This window comes from Brachyistius frenatus, unplaced genomic scaffold (assembly GCF_029030835.1).
Source record: "Brachyistius frenatus isolate BFR_SWC_R1_liver_20210118 unplaced genomic scaffold, ASM2903083v1 Contig_23, whole genome shotgun sequence".
In the NCBI taxonomy this organism is placed as follows: domain Eukaryota; kingdom Metazoa; phylum Chordata; class Actinopteri; family Embiotocidae; genus Brachyistius; species Brachyistius frenatus.
The window spans coordinates 3334984-3362085 of NW_027210622.1; the positions used below are offsets into that span (position 1 = coordinate 3334984).

General features: G+C 41.5%; 1 protein-coding gene across 10 annotated transcripts in view; it reads left to right on the forward strand.

Annotated features, from left to right (window-relative positions):
- The window catches only part of adgrl3.1 (adhesion G protein-coupled receptor L3.1), a 125765-nt gene extending 102775 nt beyond the window's left edge, over window positions 1–22990 (forward strand). Inside the window, exons 17-26 of one of the 10 annotated variants that reach the window (XM_069697415.1) lie at window positions 1537–1757; window positions 4583–4649; window positions 5747–5838; window positions 8426–8594; window positions 9997–10176; window positions 10718–10811; window positions 15764–15934; window positions 18242–18259; window positions 18895–19197; window positions 20290–22990. In XM_069697415.1, coding sequence (XP_069553516.1) covers window positions 1537–1757; window positions 4583–4649; window positions 5747–5838; window positions 8426–8594; window positions 9997–10176; window positions 10718–10811; window positions 15764–15934; window positions 18242–18259; window positions 18895–19197; window positions 20290–20933 — 1959 coding nt within the window. In that variant the 3' untranslated portion in view covers window positions 20934–22990. The remainder of the gene's footprint in view (window positions 1–1536; window positions 1758–4582; window positions 4650–5746; window positions 5839–8425; window positions 8595–9996; window positions 10177–10717; window positions 10812–15763; window positions 15935–18241; window positions 18260–18894; window positions 19198–20289) is intronic. The other 9 variants (XM_069697417.1, XM_069697416.1, XM_069697418.1 and 6 more) reach the window with 9 other exon arrangements.
- The last annotated feature ends 4112 nt before the right edge of the window (window positions 22991–27102 follow it).

Sequence of the window (27102 nt, forward strand, 5' to 3'; positions counted from 1 at the left end):
ACTTTTTTTTACCTATGCGTGCGTGCGTGCGTGCGTGTGTGTGTGCGCGTGTGTGTGTGTGTGTGTGTGTGTGTGTGTGTGTGTGTGTGTGTGTGTGTGTGTGTGTGTGTGTGTGTGTGTGTGTGTGTGTCTTTGCCTGCGTGTGAAAGCTACACTGTGCGATCATTAGAAATGGAAATGAGTGACTCCCTCACCCCCTAAACTCATTGTCTCTCAGACATTAGGTAATTGTCTCTCACTGCAAACCGCTCCATTATAAAAGTCTCTGTTAGCTGTTCCATTCAGTGATTTAGGAGTGACTCTTTAGATTAGAACATTGGCATGAACCTGACGGGCCAAGTCTCACCGCTCATTCTTTCCTCGCCTCCGTTCTTAAGCACCCCTCTTCATTCCCCATCCTATTGCTTAAATTGTTAATGTGGTTTTAGGTTTGATACCCTTCTTAATTTTCCCACTCAGCATCCTTTGCTGCTCTGTTTTTCTCTTTTTAAGGTCCAGGGTAGTCTCTCACAGGGTTTCTTAAGTATGTTATCAGCTAGCTTTCTAAATATTTTACTTTAAACTCATCTGTCCCTGTTCACTGGCTGCTAACAGTGTGATTTAATATCGAGTTACTCACTTTCAGTGTGAATGTGTAACCACAGGGATGGTACAGCAGGGTACAAATGTTATATATTTTTTTATTTAAAATTGATTAATACCATTTAGCAAGATATGTGCAATATTTAGTTGTTTTTTTTTAATCATTCACTTAAAATGCATGGTTCAGCTTTTGTAAAAGCGTAAACAACTGTATTTTGTCTCATTATTCAGTATCCAAACTGAAGTTACTTCTGGCTGTTTCAAGGCTTGAAAATCCTGCCAAATTTATGTGGGCTTTGTCTCTTTCATTCCAGGCTGCTGAGTCATTTTTGCAGCATTTCCACTTATTTTGTTGATCCTTGGTGCTGACAAAAATCATATTGTATTTCCAACAGTGTTACCAAGTAATTCGCCCTCGTCAACAACCCAACCCCCACTCGTCCCTACTCCTTTCCGAATGCCTTGTGACTTCTGTTTGAAATGTGGTCAATCAGCGCAGGCTGCAGCACCAACTTGTCACTTATATTTTCTCATTTATCTTCTTAGATGACTTCTAGATTGTAGGCAGTGAGTGAACTGTGACGGAGGCTCCGGTAATGTTGCTATCTTGCAGTGATTTTGTGTCATTCTGTCACCTAAAATTGCTGTTATGGTGTACTATGATTGTGAGTTCCTTCAGTTTCCATTTGCCTTATCCTCCCCCTCTTTCTGTCTATTCCAGTATTGAAATTTTTAATCCCTCACATTTTGTTCCTTGTATGAATATGATAAATTATTACTTTCTAAATCTGACTCATACCCTTATCGCCTGCAGTACTTGCATTTTTTTTTTTTTTTTTTTACTTTCTAACTAATCAGTGCGAGTGTCAATCCGATTCAATATTTCCTGAGAATTTTTGTGGGTGGTGTTTCTGGATTTTCTAAATCCTCTCAATCTTTTCCTTCTCTCACCAGATTGTCTGTGCTGTCTTCGCGGCCTTGCTCCATTTCTTCTTCTTGGCAGCGTTCACCTGGATGTTCCTGGAAGGGGTGCAGCTCTACATCATGCTGGTAGAGGTGTTTGAGAGTGAGCACTCCAGGACTAAGTACTTCTACCTGGCAGGATATGGAGTGCCTGCTGTCATAGTGGCCGTCTCTGCTGCAGTGGACTACAGGAGCTACGGCACCGACCGAGTGTAAGGAGGGTGGCGAAAAATGCGTAGCATAAAGGAAGGATGGATGGCAGGACAAGGGAAGGGAGGGTGGCTGGAGTGCCTGCTGTCATGTTGGCTGCGTCTGCCACACTGGACTCTACAAGCTGTGGCACTTCTCAAGAGTCGATACAGAGAGGCAGAGAAGGATGGAGAAGGGGGAGGGAAGTATGGGGACAAGCAGGGGAGGATGCACCACAGAGTGTCTGCATGAGCACAGCACTGACAATGTGTGAATATGGAAGGATTTAACAGGCGGGAGAGAAGGAAGGGGGGTGTACAGTGAAGCAGAGTGAGGGAGAAAAAGAGTGGTTTAGGAGTGAGAATGGAGGGACAGGAAAAGGGAGCGATGGAGTAGTGTGTCAGGGTGTGTGCACATCCATACTGGTTTGCACTTGTGTGTGTTAAAAATATAGCTGGAGGAAATGCAGAGTATTGAAGGATGAGAACAAGGTAACGTATTCATGCATGCTTGACTTTTCCAACCCAGTGCACAGGATGAATCCAAGAAAAGGCAGTGAGCATCTCATTCATATGAAGCACACGCATAATCGGCAACTTGCAAATACACAGGAGTGAACACAGTAACAGCTTGACTTGCGTGACCTGTCTACTCCGTTCATGTAATACGACTAAAAAGAGGCCAACATTTTATTCACATAGTGAATATTCACATTAAATGCATAATTTACATTTAATGTATATGGCATCCTGATCCAGTCCCTGACCTATCCTCTTTTGTCAGACTGTATGAAATCATCAGGACTAAAGAAGCACATTAACAATAAGGACCTCACCTTTTGACTTAGAATAAAAACCTCTTCCCTCAATAGCTTATAAATGAGCAGCTCCATATAGGAAGTGGAAAATGACAGGAAGCTATAGAACCGTTAAATCATTCACATCCTCAAATTCATTCTCACGTTCGCTGTTGCTTTTGAGAACTTGCGTAGTTCAGACGTCGCAGCTTCCCATCAGCTACACATCACCTCGTAGAGATTGGAGGACGAGTGAAGGGTTGAATTGAGCTGTGTTTAACCATCAAGCCACACCAATCCGCATGCCACTTAGATCAATATTTCATTGTGGGATGATCATTAAAACATGAGAGTCTGAATGCCAAGCTCTGGATGAATAATCAGACTGTGTGCTGTCAGCCAACAGAGTATTTTGTAGAAGACTTAAGACAATAGCCATGGTTTAACACTTAAATGTGATAGGTTTGAGGAGAAGCATGCCTCTCACACAAATTAGGTGTAAAAGATTCATGTCACCTAAAAGCACTCTTTTTTTTTTTTTAAGTTTTGGTAATATTGCACCCTAACAATCAATGTTCTTGCTTTTTATGGCATTATGCCCAATGGCCCCTCATGGATTTGACGAGTAGTTGACACAACTATTTTCATTGGAGAGTACTTTTTATTAAAAGCAGAACTTAAATGACTCATTTATCAGTCTGGCCTTGAAAATGACGCCGCTTATCATTTTTTGACATAACACATTGAGACCAAACCCTGGGAAATATCATCTGCCATCCCTGCTGTGTCACCTTGTCACGTAACGCACCCTATTCTTCCCAGTGTTAGCCATTGGCGCTGAGTTTCATTCACGTCCCATAATGAAGGTGGCTATGACTTAGCAAAGGAGCCCTAATGGAGGATACTGTGACACAGTCAGGGACCTGTAATGGAGGGCTCTCTAATGTGGTGGAAATTGAAAGATTAATAATTCAAAAGCAGCTGGTCATGAATCAGTCGGCCATTTTGCTCCAGCGGGTTTTTTTCTCTGGCACCTTTTGCTGCAACCAGTTGGGTCTGACCTTAGTGGAGGGCATGCTGGGGCGCTCTTTTTTTACTTGCCCTGCTTGCTGAAATTGATGAGTAAAGATGTTTTAGGGTAATATAATTTACCATACAGCAGTACAGTATATCTTTTACTACCAACGCCAACCTTGTGTGTGTGTGTGTGTGTGTGTGTGTGTGTGTGTGTGTGTGTGTGTGTGTGTGTGTGTGTGTGTGTGTGTGTGTGTGTGTGTGTGTGTTCATGCATTTCTTCTGTTTGTGTGCATAAATTATGTGTGTGTCCCTTCTTTCTCCTTTAACCTCACCGCAGCCATTCCCTGACTCCATAAATAGCCTCCTATGAGGTCTGCATCCATAACTCAGTATTCAAATGAACACAGCCATGTCATATTTTTGTGACCGTACAATGTGGCCATGTCATATATCTGTGCCCTAAGGGGGAAGTAAAGGTTTATTTATCACAGGTGCTCATCCCTCGCTGTCTCCACCCTCAGTGTGTGATGTATGTTTGAGGTGTGCGTGTAGTCTATTTTCCTCCATCCTGCAACACCTTTCTCGCTGTTCTTCATCTCTTTCACTTTTTCATCCACCCCAATTCTTTTTGTCGTCCCTCTGTCGTTATGCATTTGATATACTGTATGTCATGTAATGTACTTTTTTTTTTACCCACCTTTCCTCCTCCTGTGTGTGTGTGTGTGTGTGTGTGTGTGTGTGTGTGTGTGTGTGTGTGTGTGTGTGTGTGTGTGTGTGTGTGTGTGTGTGTGTGTGTGTGTGTGTGTGTGTGTGTGTGTGTGTGTGTGTGTGTGTGTGTGTGTGTGATGCATGTCCTGTCCTCTGATGGTAAATCCTTGCTACCGTACATTCATCTGAGACTGGAGCATGTTTTTAATCCCTGAGCGTCTCTCTCCCGTCCTGTTCTTCCTCCCAGTGTTTCTCATGCATAATGTCTCTCTCTGTCTCTGTCTCTCCCTTTTTACTCATTCCCTCTCTCTATCTCCCTGTCTCTAGGTGCTGGCTGCGATTGGATACATACTTCATCTGGAGCTTCATAGGCCCAGCTACGCTAATCATAATGGTGAGATACACATGCATCCATGACATGACTCTGCATGTACAGAGTAGAATGGCTGCCAAATGTTAGTGCAGGAACGACGGGTTACATTAAGGTGTTCGGTAATCTCCTACAAGGTTTGCATGAGCTCCTCAGCTGTGTAAGTAGAAGCAGGAGGAACTTTATGTCATCTTAATAATTCGCGCTCATGGATTATCTCTCAAGGGGGCACATTTTCCTACAAGCTGGAAATCTTTGGAGGGGACGGAAAGCACAAACCATTGTGCGTCACAGATTATGATAAGAACTCAGCAAAGTCATGCTGCTATTTACTATTTACTATTCGGTACTTATTTGACGATAAAAGTGCTGTTTTTCCTCCAGGCGTAGCTATTTTATTACAATGCCAACAAACGGAACAGTAAACAGGGGAACACAGGCTGCCACAGAGTTTGACCATTTCCCCTCGTCTTTTCATAGAGCAATGCCAATTAATGATGTTTCATCAGTCAGCAAACTGTTCTGAGGAGCAGGAACAGACATCCTACCATGAACAAGTAAACATAAATACAGTCAACCGACTCGGCAGACACACAGAAAGACCTAGAAAAAACGATGTAAAAAGCAACGTTTGACACACGAAGAATGAAAGCAATGGGACATGTTCCGAGTTGCCTGTACACAAATGCTCTGTGCTCATTTTAGAAGTGTCAAGCAGACTATCACTAATTAACTGGTGTTGCAAGGGGGAGCAATACAGGTGAGACTGCCCACTGGTAGCATATACAGACAGTCATTTTTTTTAACCACCCTCTCTGTGCAGTAGTGAGCCAATACAAAAGGCAGTATCTGTGAGAATTGACTTTCTACTGTAACAATCAGCCTCAGAGGATGTAATGACGGCTGTATTTTCCCTGATGCTCTAGCCACTGTATTTTGAGCACATAAAGGGTAGTTGATTGTTGGCTGATACTGTGTCCCCAAGCCAATTACGGCTGGAAGGGAAAATTAAATTATATGCGGTGTGTGTGAGCGGATTGTTAGTGACATTGTTTCTTTAATTAGTTTCATTGCTGTAGAATATTAACTTGTGTGTGTGTGTGTGTGTGTGTGTGTTTCAGCTGAATGTAATCTTCCTCGGTATCGCTCTTTATAAGATGTTCCATCATACAGCCATTCTCAAACCAGACTCTGGGTGTCTGGACAACATCAAGTAAGTTCTGCTGCACTTACCATCCCGCCACCACAGCAGCACGCCTGGTTCTTATAGCAATTTAGATTGCGCCTGCTTGTGTGAATTAAAGTGAAGGACTAATTTGACATTTGGGGAAATACGCTTATGCTCATGTCTATACAGTAAATTCAGTGTGTAGCCTGAGCCAATAGTCGGTTATCTTAGCATAATAAAACTGGAAACAGAAAAGAAGGACCTAGCCTGGCTCTGTCCAGTGATAACTAGGTATATAAGGACCTCTAAAGCTTAGTTACATCTTAACACAGTTTATCTATTTTTATTAGTTTAAGTTGTGTTAAGTTAAAATGACAACTTGTTTTATGGGATTGCCTAATTACTTCTTAACATCTGAATTCCTCCTCTTAAACTGTCAGTTTACATAAAAAATATATAATCAGTCAATTAGTGAGCATTAGAGTTGGTTACCTGAGGACAGAGCCAGGTTTTCTTTTTATGCAAAGCTAACTCCATGCCAAGCTGCGTAGAGAGCTGAGCTGCATCAATCTTCTGAGTGAGCAGGTTTCCCAAATTTTTCCTTTAAATCTAATGTGCATCGGTCTCCTTTATGCCACCATTCCACGTGAAGCACATTTCACCTTTGTATCCACTGAATTCATCATATCATTATTCTCAGTCATGTCCCCATTACCCATGCAACCCTGAGAGAAGGTCACCAGAATACGACTTCATTTCTATTGAATACTTAAACTACCAAGCTAATTAATTGGGATTTAGTTGAGATCTAGACAAAAAGGCTCAGCTACTTCAAACAATATGCCATGGCTCAAAGCTCAACACCTTACACAGCTAAGAATTTACATTGTAAATCATATAAATGACTCACTCGTTTCTCAACTTATCATTTAAATATTATTGCCAATGTGTCTTTCATGACAGCAGTTTAAAGCAGGTCTTCAAATGGGAAGTGGGAAGCAGCTGATCTTTGCTTTCGTGCAGTTGAAGGGAAGCTAATGAAAAAGCCTGATTAAAAAGATGAAAATCAAAGAACGATTTAGAATATGATGCTTTTGGATCTTTTTTTTGTCTTGCCTTTTTAATGACTTTCTTTAGTTCTTCTGAGCACACTGAAGGCTAGCTAGATGTTAATCTCTGTCACATCATTAGTTATGTCTTGTTGTGGTTCATTTACTTGTTAATCACCATTGTGCCCTTTTTGTCTTATTTTTTTCTTCCTTTTGTTTTCTTTGTCTCTTTAACTCCAAGCCATCATAAGTTGTCTTTATTGTGGATTGGCTCTGGTAAGGCCACTCTCCAGTCAGATGTCGTCTTCCCAGAGACATTTTGTTTGGTTTGCTTGTTGTCTTATTTGTCTGTAGAACCTACCTAGAGTCTATGCATACTCCTAAATTAACCCTTAACCTGTCTTGTGAAATGGATTTCTCATTCTTTAGTGATTTGTGAGGTCCTATGACCTATAGGCCTAATGTGCTATTGAAATATTATAATGGTGATATGTGAATTCGGGGAAAGAGAGCTGAGAGAGAAGCCATGACTCAAGGGAGCACTGGAGGGAGAGGTGAAACGGTGGGATGGAAAAGAGAGAGATAAGTGTACCCTTTATTGAAGAGGGTCGTCAGACGAGCTTTATTGGAGGTTCTGTCTCGCCTGAATGGTGCCACAGAGGGCAACATCGAATCAATCACCTCAGTCTCACTCACTTACTCTCCTCCTCTGTCTCTCTGCCTTCCTCATGACTCTCCTAATACCTCCCCCTCTGTGTTTTTATCTCTCCATCCCTCCTCTTTCTCTCCTCGCCCACTTTTTTTGTCACTGTCCCTGGCATTAGAGGTGATCACTGCCCAGTCAGCCAATCAAATTAACAGCCATCATCTCGGCTGTGGCAGACCCAAAACTCTGACCTTTAGTGGGAAATGTCATTTATAATGGCTACAGTGTCTCCCTACTTACTGCCCAGTGAAGCCACTCACATGGACACACTCAGACGAGGACTTACAATGCATCCACATACCTCAATGTGAATTTTTGTGACATTTGGCCTTTATGACTCACTTCCTTGTAGCCTTTATTTGAAATGAAGGTCCACAGCCTTGAAAACTTTTATTAATTTAAATTCCATTAAAATGTAATAGTCACAATTGCACTAACAGACTTCAGGACCCACTTCTGCCTGTGAAAATGTTTTTTGCCTCTTGCCATGTGCTTTGACTGATGGAGTTTGGCTGTAACTTGGAAAAAGTGTGCTGTAGTATGCTTTCCCTTTTGGATACTAGTGGCTGACATCAGCTAGTTTATAACCTCCCCTCCCTCTCTTGAGATGGTATCAAAATTAGCAAATCCTCTTGCTCTCATTTGTAAGGGTATAATTCTTTTAAGAGAACCCCCCACTGTTTTCTCCATCCCACTCCCACAGAGTCTGGGCTCTGAATGAACCCTTTCTAACCCCTTTCTCCTGCCTCGTGGTCCCACATGCATCAGCTTTGGCTGGGTAGTTGATCTGATCCAGGAACAAAGAAAAACTTCTCATATCTAAATTTTGATTGATAAGGACAAACAGTAACTGTCAATTCTTTTCCTTCTAATGCAGGTCCTGGGTGATTGGGGCCATCGCCCTGCTGTGTCTGCTGGGTCTCACCTGGGCTTTCGGCTTGATGTACATCAACGAGAGCACCGTGATCATGGCCTACCTTTTCACCATCTTCAACTCTCTGCAGGGCATGTTTATCTTCATCTTCCACTGCATACTCCAGAAAAAGGTGAGCAAGACACACAGAGACAAAGCTCGACAGGAATAGATAGACAGCATGACAGACAGACAAATACAAACACACACAGACGCACACATGCTGGTGATGATCAGCAGGGACACCAAAAATATCGGCAGAACCGTCACAGGTTTGATTGGTCATTCAGCATCCCTACTGGTTGCTCACTTCTCTCACTTTTTCACTCTCGCAACTCACACACTCTCTCTCTGTCTTACACTGTCTGTCTTGCCTGGTGGCAGCAGGTACAAACTGAGCTGCTTGTCTTCCCCCAGCAGCAAAGAAAGTATTTCATCTGTGCGCAGCGTCATCACGCCTGAAATAGATTGTTAAAAGCTTTATCATGTTCAGCTCTAATTGTTTGAAAAGTTGTACACAGAAAAAGGAAATATATGTCTGTTTTGATGTTTAAGTTACTGATACAGTCCTCTAATCTATGATTTAATAAATCAACCTCACATTAACACACAGCTCCCCTTTCGAGTCTTCCTTTCAACCTCTTTTACATACATTTAGAGTTTGGTTAGCCTAAAGGATTATTCCCATTTGTGAGTACGTATGTATTAGTTCTTTATATTTGAGTTACATGTGGCTTCCAGGAAGAGCCTACACATCCCGGGATATTTTTACATTCTCTCCCCCACACTGTCAGTGCCTGCGAGTACAGAAGAGGAGTGGGTTATGGAACGAAAATTCATCAAATGTTTAATACTCTTGTCTGGCTGCAGTCCCTGCAGATAGTTTTTAGTTTTAAGTCTATGACCAGTAAACAAGTGTGCGTGTGCGCGTGTGCGTGTGCGTGTGTGTGTGTGTGTGTGTACAATATACTTAGGTATGTGTTAGGCCATAGGATCAGGTATCCAGAGAGATGTCCTCAGAACACTGCTGAAGTTTTCTTTGGCTGCGGCCCAACACGGCTTCTCCCAAGATGCATGGAACAACTCGCCACACAGCTGTTCAAACAGAGCATGTGGCAACACACGTCTGCCAGTCCAACAAGCTTGTTAAAAAGCAATTATAGTCCTATTTGTTCTGACTTGATTGGGATCTAAATGCAGATGTTCTCTGTGTGCAAGTGCATCATATGTCTCCTGAAGGAATATGTCCATTTCAGATGGATATGCGGCAGTTAAGGCAGATGTTGATGGAGGAAAGTTTATAAAGTTAATCTTTTAATGTTTAAATTTCATGGGTTTCATTTTTGCACGAGGAATCTCAGTAAAAGAAGCATTCGTTTTTTTTCCTGTTATGTCATCTTAAAAATATGCTTCAATATGTGCGGAGTTAAAGTGGAACGTCAGCCAATTCCTCCTTGTTTGTGTGCGCTGCTTGAATGTGCGTTTGCATGTCGGTGTGTAACTCTCTCCAACTACCTCCCTCCTCTCCCCCCCAGGTGCGCAAAGAGTACGGCAAATGTCTGCGCACTCACTGCTGCAGCGGCAAGAGTGTGGAGACCTCGATCTCCTCCTCCAGTAAGACCACCACCTCTCGGACCCCGGGCCGCTACTCCACAGGCTCACAGGTGAGCTTACCTGCCTGCACACCCGGACGCTACAGCACAGCAGACTCTCAGGTGAGGCCAGAGCACGCCATGAGGGTTTGGGGTTGTCGCTGTTCACTTCCAACCTGTCTGATGTTTCACTGTGGGCAGAGTTGAACCAAAAAACACATTTGAATTTGGACTTTGTGAATGTAGGACTAACTTTGAATACAAAATAATTGTATTTACAGATTTAAAATGTAAATTTTTTTTTGGTTGAAAGTGAGGTATCCCAAACCCTGACTTACACAGAAAATGTTGCTAACACACAGGTATATCAAGCATTAATGACACTGATGCATGATAACTTTCCCTATCTTCTTCTCTCCCGTCGGTTGTTGCTTTGCTTTTTCCTCTCCTGCACTAATTTGCCGTTCTTTTGCGCATCATATCCCACATATTACGTTTCTTACCAATTTGATTTCCCTCTTGTGTTGTCATGTCTTTTCTTTTCTGACTTGTTCCCATTCCTTTCTTTTTCCCTTCATTCCTGTTACGTCCTTTTGTCTTTGCCCACACCTTCTCCACCCTCCTCTACCTTTTTTCTCCATTGCTTCTTTTCTCCTGTGTGTAGAGTCGTATCAGGCGGATGTGGAATGACACTGTGAGGAAACAGGAGTCCTCCTTCATCACTGGAGACATCAACAGCTCCGCTACGCTCAACAGAGGTAACCACGGGATACCTACCATTTGCATCCTCATCACTGTCACCATATCTACTTTATTAATAGCGGGAGGCTCAGACAGCATGCGCTGTCATTTACCAAAGTGGTTGGAGTCCAAACTTCTGATAATGGTATTGTGTTCTTGAAGAGTGAAAGATTAGCAGAATAGAGTGTAAATATCACCGACTACTTTTTTGCTGCTTCAAAGAATGACTTTACAGGAAGGAGAGCGTTATGGGCCGAGTCTTGTCAAAACTGAAACATCAACCAGTTTTTGGTCCCATTATAAATCGTCAGAGTGTAGAGCTGACTGTGATACAGAAGGCTTCTATACTTCTTTTTCCCAGGATAGATGTGTTTTGAAGCGTTGCGGATGAGAAATCCTTTAAGTTAGTCTGTCTTCACCAGAACAACAGTGGTACCTTATCATTATACTGAGAGTTCTTCAGAATTCCATTCCATTAATGTTGTAGTATTAGCTGTATGTGGTATGGTTTACACCACTATACACTACTAGAATTGTTCAGTAAAGCACAGTAAAATGTAGCAGGATATTTCATCTGAAAATCGGTATGTTCAGTGTAGCTTGTCCAATTATATAAAGGCTACTGTAGTTACTTTCAAGCTTTTAAATGTGTATCAGACTTAGTTCAATGCATTTCCAATGTGATCAGAGCGCTCCTTTGTTGTCCCTCCAGAGTAAAATACTGTAATGGACCGTAGGAACAGAATCCATGAGTATGGCTGTCTGAGCATAGGGTAATGAGGGCATAGATATCTAAATGGCCCGACAGTTTGACACACACACACACACACACACACACACACACACACACACACACACACACACACACACACACACACACACACACACACACACACACACACACACACACACACACTGGATCGTCCGCTGCCATTTGTTAGTCTCTAAGTTGAGGTGTGGCCCTCGCTTTCTTCAGGCCACTAATAAGCTGTTAGCATGACAGATTGATACTAAAGCAGACATGGTGTGTGTCAGCGCTTGAATTATCACACACTTAGCGAGGCAGGGCTTAAGTCACCCACACCTCCTCCTTCCCTCACACTTTAAAGTATCCTGCACAGAGCGACTTAGCCAGTAGATTTTCAAATGACTACATACTGTGACTTAGTGTATAAGTGTGGAATAGAATAAATTGCATTGTCCGATCCGTGATTGACTTGTTGAACTTTGGAGAGAGGGTAATGCCCAGGTCCTTCAGTCCATAACAAAGAAGGGAGCGCTACAATAACAATTTAATACAGTAAAAATTGAATTAGGCCAGCAAGGATAACTCAAACAAAAACCAAACAGAATATTAGTAGGTGCCAACATAATAACTACACATGGCCTAAATGGCGAATAAAATCAAACCAACCCAAATTAAACTAAGTTGGACCAGCCCTCCAGGTGCGAGACGTTGACACCCTGAGAGGAAACCAGCTGATTTCGGGTGTTTCTCAATCTAAAAGATGCAACCTCGATAGGCTGTGTTTCTAAGATGCTATGTCATCAAATCCCAACATTGAAGGACTTTACTGATGTTTTGGATCCTTCAAAATACAGAGGACCGAGTCCTTCATTCAGACAAGTTTCAAGGATGCATCAGGTGTATCCTTGCCATCCCTAAAGCTCCCACTATCCTATGCGCACATGCAAGGAGTCCAGCCCTAGCCTCTGAAGGACCTGACTTGAAAGGACCCATCCCATCAAGGGCACATCTTTAAGCTTGACAAACACCCATAGACTCCCAGACCGCCGTGGATAATCCCTCAATCAGGTAGGATTTAGGGAGGACCTGAAAAGGGAAGCAGAAAGCAGGCCAAAGCAATCAATTCTGTCACACAACGCAAGGCGGTCACAGGAGTGAAATGTTAAAAAAAACTTCTTCATTTTAGACATCATGTCTAATATATCATTACATTTTTTACAATATTAACACATGTACGTACATAACTATTCATATTGAGTAGTTATAAGTAAAAAAGGTTGTTTTTTAAAAAAAAAATTTTTTACAAGAGACTGAAAAAGATGCCAAGAAAATCCACTGCGCCTCTTGCAAGCGCTGGCTGATGAATTAAATTAATTTGATTAATTCAGATTTTAGATTTTGCATGAATTGAAAAATGCTCTAATCGAGATATGTGCTTCCCTCTGATGTCTTTCAAACAAAATCAGGGAGAGCAGTAAGAAATAGTTCTATAGTCACGACAGTGACAGTAACATAAGCTGACACCGTTTCCTTGGAGACACTCGCAGGTGTGAGTTTTGCCAGTCAAACACTTGAGAAAAGGCAGCAGGAGCTCATGATGACAGAATAAGATTAAAGAAAGGTAATTATATTACTTAAGTGATGTGGAAATGGTTTGGCTTTGTTCAGAGTTCAATGTCGTACAGACATTGCTCAGATACATAACGTATTGGACCAAATATAGGATTGATTATAAAGCAAATGCTGCTTTTCTAATATCGGTTTTGACGCAAGAGACTTGAGCATAGACAACAATGGCTTTTGTCCTGTTGGGAAAGTTTCCCTTAGACATCGTTAATCCAAGGAGCGTGGTCCAAAAACTCCTTAACACAAGCATAGACTATATAACAGTGGACGTAGCTTCCGGCTCTGAAAAATGAGGCCGATGCTGAAGTGCCTTAAGCCGTCATACCACCGGGCGCCGCTAGAGGTTGGCTCCAAAAAGCCTCCGGCTCCATAGACTGTCATTCAACTTCTCTCATAAAATGTTCAGTCAATAACATTTTCGGTATGTCGTTCGCTAAATTCACTCTTCCAGATTAGTGTTCTGGCCGTCCATCTGAAAATAACCCAGTCATTAATTATGAAATAAGCCTAAAAAAAAAAATTGTGGGGCATGTCTGTTTGATTGACAGGGCTGTCAGATTACAGCTATCGGTGGGCGGGTAGTAGTGTTGCCGGGTTTCCAATCAGATTGAGTCAGATCCACCGCTGGCTCCCTCCGAGCCTTCCCAAATTATTGTGACTGCCGGCCAAATTCCGAACTCGACGCTTCATAACAGACGTTCACGAACCAATTGGTGACGTCACTGCTGCTTACCGCTTAACACAAGCCATTTTGTTCATGAGAGTAAAACACGAGATGCTGAATTTTTTTTTTTAAAACCCACAGATTATTTATTTGTTTCTCTTCGGTAGTAAAGTACGGAGCCCCTGAGTGGCCATAGAGAGAATTCCTTTTCTTTTTTTTTTTAATCAAGATACTAAATCGTGTGCACTAAATAGCATTTCGTTCCCACGTTTTAATCAATTTGTGCGCACGAGATAAGTCGCTATATGGAGAGACAGCACAGCACAACAGGCTTTCTCCTCTCAGCATGAAGTGCACTGCAACTGTCAGTTGACCTACTATAAAGTCGATAGCATCCTCAAAATTAGCATATTGCCGACAATGTAATCCACAAGCTCTCAATATCATCATCATTGCCTTTTACGAACAATAATCCTGTGCATCCCTTTCATTACAGCTGTCCTTAGTTAACGGAGTTGTTGTTGTTAGCCGAGCCACCATAGCCAGTCTGACTAATCAATGACAGATATGGATATGATCGGTATAAAACGGTGCAGCTGAATTGTAAAAAAAACAAAACAACTATCGGCTAGTTTTCCTGAGTGCACGTGTACACTCTCATTTCAGACGACCCGAAGATTGATAATAGTGAGAAAACAACCCCGACATCTTTGTCAATAATGTCAACGCCGCCAGAAAACATCTTATGTTACGATAATAGCAATCGTTTACTCACTCAGTGTCTGTATACATAATATGGTGTCTTTATTATCATTTTTGGTGACTCTAAATATGTCATCAATCATCAGTCTGACTAACAACTCGGTTAACTAAGGGCAGCTGTAATAAAAGGGATGCGGCACGAGATAGTAAACCGTGGCCTCGATTTAGTAGTTCATGCTCACGATTAATTTATGTTTTTCTCTCCGTGGCCACTCCAGGGCTCCGTAGTAAAGACATAAGTAGATGCTATTCACTTGTTTCTAGGCATCATGACTTTGTTTCCTCAGTTGAAGCGAAACACTTCACACAAGCCTCAAGAAACTGGGCTGGTTAAACTAGCAAAAAAGAAAATCCTGTTTAGGGCTAACTAACTCTTCAAGACTTGCTAGACAGTAAATGCAAAAGGAATGAAAACACTCACTTGTGTTAATGCAGAAATCATGGAGTTGCTATAGTGTCTCAGTTTTTCCCTTTAATGTTTTGAAGAAGTATGACATACAGTCACACTCAGGAGTGGTAGAGGTTGCGTGTTGCTTCATACAGGGTAGAATACAACATGAGGATGAATGTATAGGAGCTCTTGCTGTCATTTGTCACCTGTTTTTTTTGTTGTTGTTGCAGTGTCTTAATGTGTACATGATCTGCGCCCCACCAGGGAAGGACATGCATTGAGAACACTTTTTTGTGTGCCTTTTGTCCATTAACTATCCTGTAGTCATGCTTCTCTGCTCAAGGGTATTGAACTGCAGCTCAGTCTGCTCCCAGTTATGCTTCCCTCTCTTTGTCTCTCCCTCTGTCTGTCTGTCTGTCTCTTTCTCTGGTTCCCTCCCTCAGCCTGTATGCAGTGGCTGCAAGAATGACTTGTCAAGCTTTTTCTTGGCTTTCTCCCTAAACTGTGTTTGCTTGTTTGATTTACTTGTCCTCTTCTCTCCCTCTTTCTTCCACACACTCCCTTTCCATCTCACTCTCCCCTCTTCTTTTCCCTCTCGCTTACTTCCACTCTGCAATGGCTACATGCTCTCTCACTTTAACCTCTATCTCCTCTCTACCTTTTATTTCTCTCGAGTGCTTCCCCCTCTCTTTTTTCTCTCTCAACTTGGCTGTTGCTCTTCCTCTCTCGTCTTGGCTGTTGCTCTTCCTCTCTCTTTTTCTCTATCTGCCTGTACCAGGAGCCATGGCTAATCATCTTATAACTAATGCTCTCCTTCGTCCCCATGGTACTAACAATCCTTATAACACTCTCCTGGGGGACTCTGCAGTCTATAACAACCCAGCCGTGGGCATGTACAACACCCAAGGTGTGCCTAATGTTCCTATTAAGAACATACAGCATTTAAAAAGTTAGTTTAGACATATTTCTTCACCACATTCAGTTCATTTGTGCATGCTTATTTGATTTTAAAATTTTCACTGCTTTGATGTAGCCTTATTATGGTTCCCAAGTGAGGTGATCAATCACTGCAATGTACAAATATCACATACATACATACAGTGGGTACGGAAAGTATTCAGACCCCTTTAAATTTTTCACTCTTTGTTTCATTGCAGCCATTTGCTAAATTTCAAAAAAGTTCATTTTATTTCTCATTAATGTACACTCAGCACCCCATCTTGACAGAAAAAAACTGAAATGTAGAAATTTGTGCAAATTTATTAAAAAAGAAAAACTGAAATATCACATGGTCATAAGTATTCAGACCCTTTGCTCAGTATTGAGTAGAAGCACCCTTTTGAGCTAGTACAGCCATGAGTCTTCTTGGGAATGATGCAACAAGCTTTTCACACCTGGATTTGGGGATCCTCTGCCATTCTTCCTTGCAGATCCTCTCCAGTTCCGTCAGGTTGGATGGTGAACTTGGTGGACAGCCATTTTCAGGTCTCTCCAGAGACGCTCAATTGGGTTTAGGTCAGGGCTTTGTCTGGGCCAGTCAAGAATGGTCACAGAGTTGTTCCGAAGCCACTCCTTTGTTATTTTAGCTGTGTGCTTAAGGTCATTGTCTTGTTGGAAGGTGAACCTTCGGCCCAGTCTGAGGTCCAGAGCACTCTGGAAGAGGTTTTCTTCCAGGATATCTCTGTACTTGGCCGCATTCATCTTTCCTTCAATTGCAACCAGTCGTCCTGTCCCTGCAGCTGAAAAACACCCCCATAGCATGATGCTGCCACCACCATGTTTCACTGTTGGGATTGTATTGGGCAGGTGATGAGCAGTGCCTGGTTTTCTCCACACATACCGCTTAGAATTAACGCCAAAAAGTTCAATCTTGGTCTCATCAGACCAGAGAATCTTATTTCTCATAGTCTGGGAGTCCTTCATGTGTTTTTTGGCAAACTCTATGCGGGCTTTCATATGTCTTGCACTGAGGAGAGGCTTCCGTCGGGCCACTCTGCCATAAAGCCCTGACTGGTGGAGGGCTGCAGTGATAGTTGACTTTGTGGAACTTTCTCCCATCTCCCTACTGCATCTCTGGAGCTCAGCCACAGTGATCTTTGGGTTCTTCTTTACCTCTCTCACCAAGGCTCTTCTCCCACGATTGCTCAGTTTGGCTGGACGGCCAGGTCTAGGAAGAGTTCTGGTCGTCCCAAACTTCTTCCATTTAAGGATTATGGAGGCCACTGTGCTCTTAGGAACCTTGAGTGCTGCAGAAATTATTTTGTAACCTTGGCCAGATCTGTGCCTTGCCACAATTCTGTCTCTGAGCACCTTGGACAGTTCCTTCGACCTCATGATTCTCATTTGCTCTGACATGCACTGTGAGCTGTAAGGTCTTATATAGACAGGTGTGTGCCTTTCCTAATCAAGTCCAATCAGTTTAATTAAACACAGCTGGACTCCAATGAAGGAGTAGAACCATCTCAAGGAGGATCAGAAGAAATGGACAGCATGTGAGTTAAATATGAGTGTCACAGCAAAGGGTCTGAATACTTATGACCACGTGATATTTCAGTTTTTCTTTTTTTAATAAATTTGCACAAATTTCTACATTTCTGTTTTTTTCTGTCAAGATGGGGTGCTGAGTGTACATTAATGAGAAATAAAATGAACTTTTTTGATTTTAGCAAATGGCTGCAATGAAACAAAGAGTGAAAAATTTAAATGGGTCTGAATACTTTCCGTACCCACTATATGTGTATATATATATATATATATATATATGTGTGTGTGTGTGTGTGTGTGTGTGTGTGTGTGTAACTGGTTGCAGATTGTCTATATATTGTTTATAAGCTACTTGGGAGCCATGGAATATTTTTTCTTATGTGTGTGAATGTTATATTTTACACAGTACGTGCTATATTTTAAAATGTTATTTTAAAAATTGAATGTCACTTTGCATGTCAGTTGGGCTTCGTATTGCTTGTGGTAGACTTCTGCATGTGTACTGTGTATGTATTAAGTTTTAAATGGAATTTGTGCAGTGTGTTTTAATGTTTCGTCTGTGTTGTATAAATGATAAACCACATGACAACAGCCAGTTAATAATAGAGCAGATTCTGATTTTGAGAATCTGACAGGGATTCTTTGTTTATCAGATTTTTCTTTACTTGCTGTGCAAATGTTGATTGTGTTGTTGCTGAAATTTGTTTCTCTCAGTGTATGAACTCACATCTGTGTCTCTCCTTCCTCTCTCCTCCCTCATGCTGTCCATTAGCACCTTACCGAGACACAAGTATGGGCTAAATTACTATTCATCTACTTCAACAATGTTTTTTTTTCTTTTCTTGCTTCTCAAGCACTTTGCCAAACATTTTTAGTCCAATCTATTCAAAAGCGTTTCTTCCCATATCATTACTCAGTTCATGTAACACAGTTGTGTCATTTAGGTTGACACACAATTTCAGATTCCTTTTGCAGAAATGCTATTTTAAAGGTCTTTACAAAAGGCAATATATGCATGGCATAAAAAACAAGTATTGGATCTCATTTAAATTAAATGTTAACCTAATGTGTAAATTGTGGTGAGTTATAAATGAGTTGTCATGTTTGCCCTTATAAGTACTAGCATTGTAATTACTATTATTAAGTGCCACTTAAAAACATTTTTCTATTTCTTCAGTGAAACTTTTTTTCTATTTCTGAAATGTCAGTAATTGAGAAAAATAATATACATATGAAGTGTCTCTTAAATGTATTATGGACGCTTGAAGCATTTGTCCTTCCAAGACAATTGTCATTACTACTTTTTCTAATTCCCAATGCCCGGCATTTGCTACGGTGTGAGACAAAAATTGTAATCTTTTCTCTGAATTGTCATTTATTCCAGAATCCTAATAATTCTTACTTTTTTAATTATCTCTTTCTCAGAGGGCATCCTGAACAACGCAAGAGACTCCAGTGTTATGGACACGCTCCCTCTTAATGGTAACCATGCCAACAACTACAGCATGGCCAGCAGTGAGTACCTGAGCGACTGCGTCCAGATTCTGGACCGTAGTGGCGGCTACGGCACCCATGGCAACCACAAAGAGACGACCCTGGAGAAGAAGATCCTTAAGGAGCTGACCTCCAACTACATCCCCTCTTACCTCAACAATCATGAGAGAGCCACCACTGAGCGCAATCACAACCTGATGAACAAGCTTGTCAACAGCAGCCTGGCCAATGGAGGTGACTATGGTCTTATTTAACTGGCCTTGACTGCTGCATCTAAAGGCTTTTGGTTTATAGTGACACTGCTTGGCCACTATGACTACAAATTATTGACCAGGGCTTCCATTAATTAAGCATTGTATGTGAGCACGTTTTGTTTCTGTGAGTAGAGCACCGGAGTTTTTTTTTTTATTTGGCTTGCTCAAAATATTTACGTATGATCTAAGGGACTGTGTTAAATCAGCAATTACTGATTTTCTGGCCACTTGGAGGCAGCTTAAACAACTGAAATCAGTGACATATTATCACCTTTCTTATGTTGATTTGTTGTTAGTGTACAGTTGCTTCTACATTCAGCCGATACTGAGAAACATTAATATTAATTTCACGAGGATTTAGCAAACTGCATTCACTTACTTCAATCTTGTAGGAGAGCCAACTTCAAGTAACATAAAAATGTGACAGGCCTTCTTTCGAGCCAGTGCTTGGGTTGTCCCTTCTGGGCTACTGTAGAAACATGGCGGTGCCACATGGAAGAGGACCCGCTCCCTATGTAGATATGAAGGACTCACTCTAAAGCGACAAAAACAGAACAATTCTTAGTTCCAGGTGATTTTACACTAATGGAAACCTAACTATGAGTTTTGTATTCCATGTCTGCCGATAGATCCACCTTAAATCCTGCACAATGGTCTTTTAAAGTTGTGTTTCACCACCATAACGTTGCCTGTCTGCCAAGCAGTGGTGCCCAGGTTTTGTGTACTGTAGGTTTTTAGAGATTTTTCATCCAATTTTGCAAAACCTAAACGAGAGCAAAGACACTTACACCCTTCATGAGGCTGAGGCAACCAGCCTAATCAGGTGATAATGCCTTTCCCGTTATACATATAATTTCAATCCACTGTTAATGTCCAAAATTTGGATTGCAGACAATTTAAAGTGAAATGACGTTTTGACTGCCCTGAAGTCTCCTCTGTGGGATGCTAAAATCATCACCATGTCAGCACAGTAGCATCAACACTGCTACTTATCCAGAGTTAACAATCAGCAATATGCTCTACCACGCTATATAATATTCTGTGTAATATTATGCCTGCCTGGTTCTTGCAGGGAGCATGGCAGGGGGCAGCAGCAGCAGCAGCAGTAGTGGAGTTGGTGGGTGTGTGGGCAGCAGTAAAGAGGACAACAGTCCCATGGTGCTGGACAACCCTGCAGCCTTCCCCCATGAGGAGAATCTGGGTTTGGAGATTATCAGAGAGGAGTCCAATGCGCCTCTCCTGCCGCCACGGCCTCCTCCGCCCGACAGCCACCCCCCACCACCTCCTCCTCCGCACAGCTTCTCCCGGCCGCGGCGCATCCCCCAGGAAACCAGCGAGAGCTTCTTTCCTCTGCTGACCAACGAGCACACTGACGAGCACACACACTCACCCAACCACAGAGACTCACTGTACACCAGCATGCCAGTGCTGACGGACCTCCCAGATGGGCAGATGAACGGTTTAACAGACGGAGAGGAAGACAGCTCCGGGGAGCTGCAGCCCTGTAAGAGTGCCACTGCTCCGGAGCTAGATGACGTCTATTATAAGAGCATGCCAAACTTGGGCTCCAGGAATCACCTTCACGAGCTGCAGAGCTACTACCACATGGGCCGTGGTGGCAGCGACGGATACATGGTGTCCGGGAGCAAGGAGGAGTCCGATTCATCGCCCGAGGAGCCGCCCGTAGACCCTTCTCACCTGGTTACCAGTCTATAGAGCCAACTGAGACTTCTATCCCTCCCCAGCCCTCTTTCAACCTTTCAATGAAAACATTCTGTGTTGTTGACTGACAGACTGAGCTTGCCCGCCCCTGGAAGGATGTGCTGTGTGTGACATTAACTATGGTTCATGACAATATGGTTGAGATATCACTTGTCAGATGAAAGCAGGGACTGAATGTATTGTCATAAATGGTGCAGACTGAGAGGGTGGTTCTGAGATACTTCTTGTGAACATCAAACAGGAACTAAAACTAAACCTGGAATGGAAACAGAAGGGGGAGGGATCATGTAATTTAACCGTACCTGTTACTTTCATTTGGAATCTTGGATTGACCGTAGCCCTACAAGTTCCCCAATATGGACCTCTAGCAGATCATAGCATATAGTCTCCACTACCACCACCACAGGAGTGTGGCCCCCAGCCCTGGTTCAATGAGCTGCCTGTCTGTTTGTCTGTTTGTCTGTCTCTCCGGCTAAACTCTTAAGGACATGTACCGGGAGGACGTTTCAACCTCTCCAAAGGGTAGAACAGGATATCAGACATTGGTGTTCACGACATAAACTGGCCCAAAAGAGAGGACCACTACCTGCCAATTAAGTGAAGGATGTATGATATATGCCCTCACTACCGATCATCCAAAAAAACTGTTTTATCTGGGCAACTGAACTGTAACCATATCACGCTGATGTTCTGAATTATCTTCCTGTTCGTATCTGCTAAACTGGAGTTGTGTCTGGGCTGGTGTAACATTCCTGCAAGTTGTAGTGACTGCGGCTACTGTGTATTTCCCTGAAAACAGAGAAGGAAGATCATATTACAACAGACTGAATTTTAAAAAAAAAAAGAGAAAAAAAAAGAAGGAAAGAATGGGTTTTGTTTCTTCTCCTTTCTTCTGTAAAAGTTTTCAGTTCTCAAAGGATTACGGAGAAATCACAAACTGTTTCTATGTATTGTACAGAATACAGATACAGATACAAATGTTGCATAATGACCAAGTCTTTTATTTTTTAATTTTAAGTTGCAAACCTTTTGTCTGTGGAAGTGTTCTGAAATGTCATGATGATCTTCTGGTCACATGTTGACCACAGAACGAGCAAGGAACAATCTTTCATGTCACTCTTTCATAAATACAGAGACAGTTACACACTCCTTAATTAATGCGCATACCCTACGCACACTTCATTCTGGTCCTTTTATACCAAAACCACTGTCACTTACATTTTGAAAATCAATTGTTACTATATACTTTACCACTGTGTAGATTTAAAACTAAAGGGAAAATGAAATGGTGGTTACGTGATGAAGAGGAGGATTTGTATGGAAAAGCTGCGTTTTAATGTGTTGGAAGAAACTGTCATCTCATTTGAACCCTGCAGGAGGAGCCTGGGGGGGAGAACAGATGACAAAGATACCCAATATATGGGGTAACACAAGAATGGTGTATGAATCATGTCCTTAATATTGCCAAATATACTATCAATTGACGTTACCTGGCTGTGCTGGTCGGGATCTTATTGTACAGAAAAAGGATGCTGATAGAAATAAATGTCATTCGCTAAAGTTAAAAAAAATATAACAATGTCCACAATTTGACAAAAAGTGGGTCTTACCTGTGAAATGCCATGATTACACCTTATATGTGTACTGAAGATGTGAAAACTCTGCACACAACAGCACTGTCCAGTGTGGAAAGCCAATGTTTACTTATTTTGGAGTAAAATTTCATAAGTGTATGAAGTGTAGCTTGCACATGTATCCCACAAACCCCCTCCATCTCCCCAAGAGAGAAATTATTTATTTATCTGTTTATTGGTTTAAAGACAGCAAAACAAGCTTGGAGCAAAGAGAGCTTGCTTTAGGCAGGAGTAAATAAAGTGGCACTGGGTTTGTCTTTTTTTTCTTCTGTTTTTTTTTAAATTATTATGATTATTATTACAATATTACTGCTAATTATTTATTCTTTTTGTATGGGTTCCAAGTTGAATGATCTCATAACTAATATTTGTTGTAACAGTGAAAGTTGTTTGCCAACAAATAAATTACTGACATAGCTTTGCGGTTTTCTGCCTGTTGAGTGTTATCACGTTTTATATTGAAATGAAAAACAAACAAGTTAAAGCCGTCAGTGTTTTCACTTCAGATATGAATTCCTAGCATCATTTTTGGGATCCTATAGAAAGTCTACAGACATGCATTTGCTTGTGGTTCTGGGATGAAATCCTGCCTTTCTCCGTAAATCTGTCAAAACAGCTTATGTCTGTAAAAGCATTCGAGTGTCTCAGCTGAGTGTATAAGAAGGCCAAAGTTAACAGGATCATATCAAGCAATTTATTTTTGAAGATTTCTGACCGTCTGGCAGGTATACATGCAGCTTTTTCGTTGTATTGAAACTAACTTTCTATCGTCTCAGATATCTTTACATATCCCATTCACGTGGAGGACTGATCCACGAGGGTCAGCTGGTGAGAGTAATTACTTTCACACAAACCCCATGTAATGTGGACTACATAAAAAAAAACAACTGTACAACTAACCCTCATTGGTCACTCGGGTTCAGACCAAGGTGGACTCTGTGAAATAGGTGTATCAACTCCAAGATCTTTCATCTGCAGCAATGTCGTATTTGTAAGGACTGTAGAAAAGTAGATCCAGTAAGTGTTACATTGTGTTTCGATTTGTTTACTTGCACTGCCGATCCGAAGATATGAGCTCTCTCTTTTTACTTTTCCAATCACATAAAGGTTACAAAGGTCAGTAAAGGTGGTTTAGATGCTCCTGGTTTGGCAAAACAATTGGAAATATTTGACCAGGAGTGTGAGTTTAAAGCAACAGCAAGGACTGAGGAAAGTTACAAGAAAAAGCCCATGATAAAAAAAATACATAAAACGGCAGTATTATGAGCGTGTCATAAATGTGAAATTATAACATTCAAATGCTTTGAGGTTCATTCTGGTCTCTTGAGGTGTGTTATTGTCCTTGGTGTTCGGCCCTTGGCAGGATTTTGAACTCCAAAAGGTGAAAGTTCTGCTTCACTTTCTTCTGTGATTGCAGCATATCAGTGTCCTGAAGATGAAGACATTACTGTGTCTGAAAGACCGACATAGTGTGGTCAGGCTGGACAGTATGGTTGTTACTGGGAATCCACACTGACAATGAGACATAAGAGCGACTGAAGCATTTGTTCTGTTTAATCTGCACCAACTCCAACCTCCATTTGGTTTTTTTCTGTTCACAGAACCGGCTGTCTGTAGGCATCACAGACGAGCTGAAAAGAGATCTGCCAAAAAAAAAAACAGACTCCACCAGGCTGATTTACAGCAGACATTTACTGAGTAAAAAAAGTTTTCATGTAAGCCAAGCAGGAAGAAATCAGCCTTGTTTTTATGATTGGATTCATTGATTTTCTACAGAAGTTTTGAAAAGTTAAGCCTGCTCTCTGGTACAAAAGGAGCATCAATCACTATCAATACTATCAGAACATATAAATAGCAGGAGATTTGTGTGATGTCTATCTGGGAGGGTGAGGGGCATCAAAACACTGAAAAACGTCATTAAGTTTTTAGGGTGATCAATGAAGGCTACAGGAAGTCTGAGGAAGGTCTCAGCCCAGAAGATTTGAATAGCAGATGTTAGATTAGACCATCTGGGAACTCTTGGCTCGGTCAGACTTTACCAGGGACAGAGGAAGCTGGACTTGGATTTTAATCTAGCTCCATGCTCCTGGCTCAGGTACCTACTGGTCAACACCTTCTGGACCTGGAGGTGATGGAGACCGTACCCATGATCCCAGTGTCTAGTCTCCATTTAAAGAAATACTGGCTAATATGGATGGTTCCTGATCTTTAAATCTCCAAATCTTAAAAAATACCTATCGTCTTGAATTATTTGCCCCGTTTTTACCTTCACCTGTTAGTAATGAGTATTACCACCAGCAGGGGGCAGTGATCCAACTAAAGCTGTTTGCCAGCTGCCATTAAGCAAGAAAAGGAGGAGAAGAAGAACACATTACCATTTTCCTCCAGTGAAAGGTGTGGCTCTCTTTGGGAGTTCAAACAGGAGAAACATGCAAAGATTTTGACAGATGTTCCAAAATTCTGTGGAAGAAATAAAGAGTTTATTTAGTGCAAACTCTGCAAGGTAAAGCTAGTGATGCCCATCAATCGCTGTTGTTAATGATTCCCTGGGTGGACTACAGTGAACTCCAGGTGAGGGATGAATTTTTACCTTTTAAATTCATGTCTGCCTTGGAAAAGAAAAGTTGAGGTGCCTCTTTACCCTCCAATTTGTCCGTAGCGTGATTGGGAAGACATTATAAGTGCCTTTAACTAACAGTACTTACATGTGGCAGTGCTTGTGGCTCTAAAGGTGTGTATAGAGGATACATTTATGAATACATTTTTTTCAATGTCAACATACAAAGTAGTGCATTGATTTTTCCTTCCGAGTAAACAGAAGTTATTTTTTTTTAGTACATCCCTGTGCGTCTGAAACTTAACATATAGTATACTATATTTCTATATTAGTAATATAACACACATTGGTGGTGTCACACTTCAGCTAATACCTGTAGTCATTGTAAAGATTAAACATCTTTATACACTTGGACATAGCACGGGTGTGCATTCTAACAGAGAGTGGGAACGTTTAGCTGCAGATATAACCCCTTTTCTCAAAATGAAGAGATTCCTTAAGCTTGAAGCCACTGAGATCCACTCCATCAAAAATGATGTCCAATCAGAGTTTGTCTTAAAAATTTGATCTGCTACCTAAACACTATCAGCCCATCATACATTCAGTTTAGCATGGAGAGACTGTATATAGTCAGGGATCAATAGTTGCATCTATGAAGCAGAGCACATGTAGATACACACATCCCTATTTGGTTTATTAATTTAACAACCAAAGCTTTTACAAGGACAATCTTAACTAATGACATGATGTTACATGTGTGCACAGCATTAATTTCAAGGAAGATATTCATGGCTCAGTATTACTAAATATATTCTGTGAGACCATGACAAAGCTGTCACACGATGTGGCTATCTCTTTATAAGAGATTCTAATGGTAAAAACTTCAGCAATAATGTGACCTGCAGCTTGGCGTAGTTTGTACTCATTTTAAGTCAAACTAAATACTGATAATGAAAATGATACAATTTCTATTCATAGTTTTTGGTCACAACACATACCAGACAGTTAATATCAGTAGTTGACCAACAATGAATTCCCATTATGTGAGTGAAAGAAAAAATGAAAAGGCCTATTTGACCTGGGATCAATTTCAAAAGCTTAATGAAATAGCCATATGCCCTTTTATTTGTAGCAGTGCCACCAACATTTTTTTTCTTGTCACTCAGTTTGCAGTAATTTCTGTGCAGTGTCTGTGTATTATTGAGGACTTTTGTCATCTTTTATGTTCTTTGATCTTAGATTCGGTTTATGACAAAGAAATAAAAGAAAATAACAGAGCAACAGGAGTTGGAAAATAATGAGAAAAGGCACAGAGACTATCAAGGAGCAATTGTAGTGTACGAAAAAATGAAAAGGATACTAAAATGTATTTTAGTTTTCTTTAAAACTAACTGTAACCACCTAACAGTCCCACTCCCCTGTCCCTCCCTCCCACTTTCTCTTTCCTCTGCCAGTAGCAGGCTGATTAAACGAGTATTGGGCTATGTGGGTCATATCTCTGCTGGAGCGCTCTGATCGGTTAGTGCTGCCTGGCTGTGTTATCCTTCTGCTCTCTCTGTTTCCCTCCTTCAAGGGAAGGCATTCAGTATGTCTTACAAGGTGACATGTCTCCGCGACTCAGTTCACACACCAAAGGCAAAACACTGCTGGGATGAGCAGGAGTGTAAATTAAAGGCAATCAACCTGTTTATTGTACTTGTTTATGATTAATTAATGGCTTCCGTAAGCTGGTGGAATCTAAATGTAGCAACTGTAATTAGAAAAACAAATCCTTCCTGGAAAACTATTCATTGATTGAAGTAGTTGTTGAAAGACAGTTGTTGAAAAAGTACAGGTTCAGAAATGTTTTCAGTTTGTCAGACTTTGTTGAGACATGGTAGTATGAAGATTCAACATAAGTAAGCCACGATGTCATGGAACACATTTAGTAGTCACACTCACAGACTGTTTGGCATTCATCCTTCACTGGGGG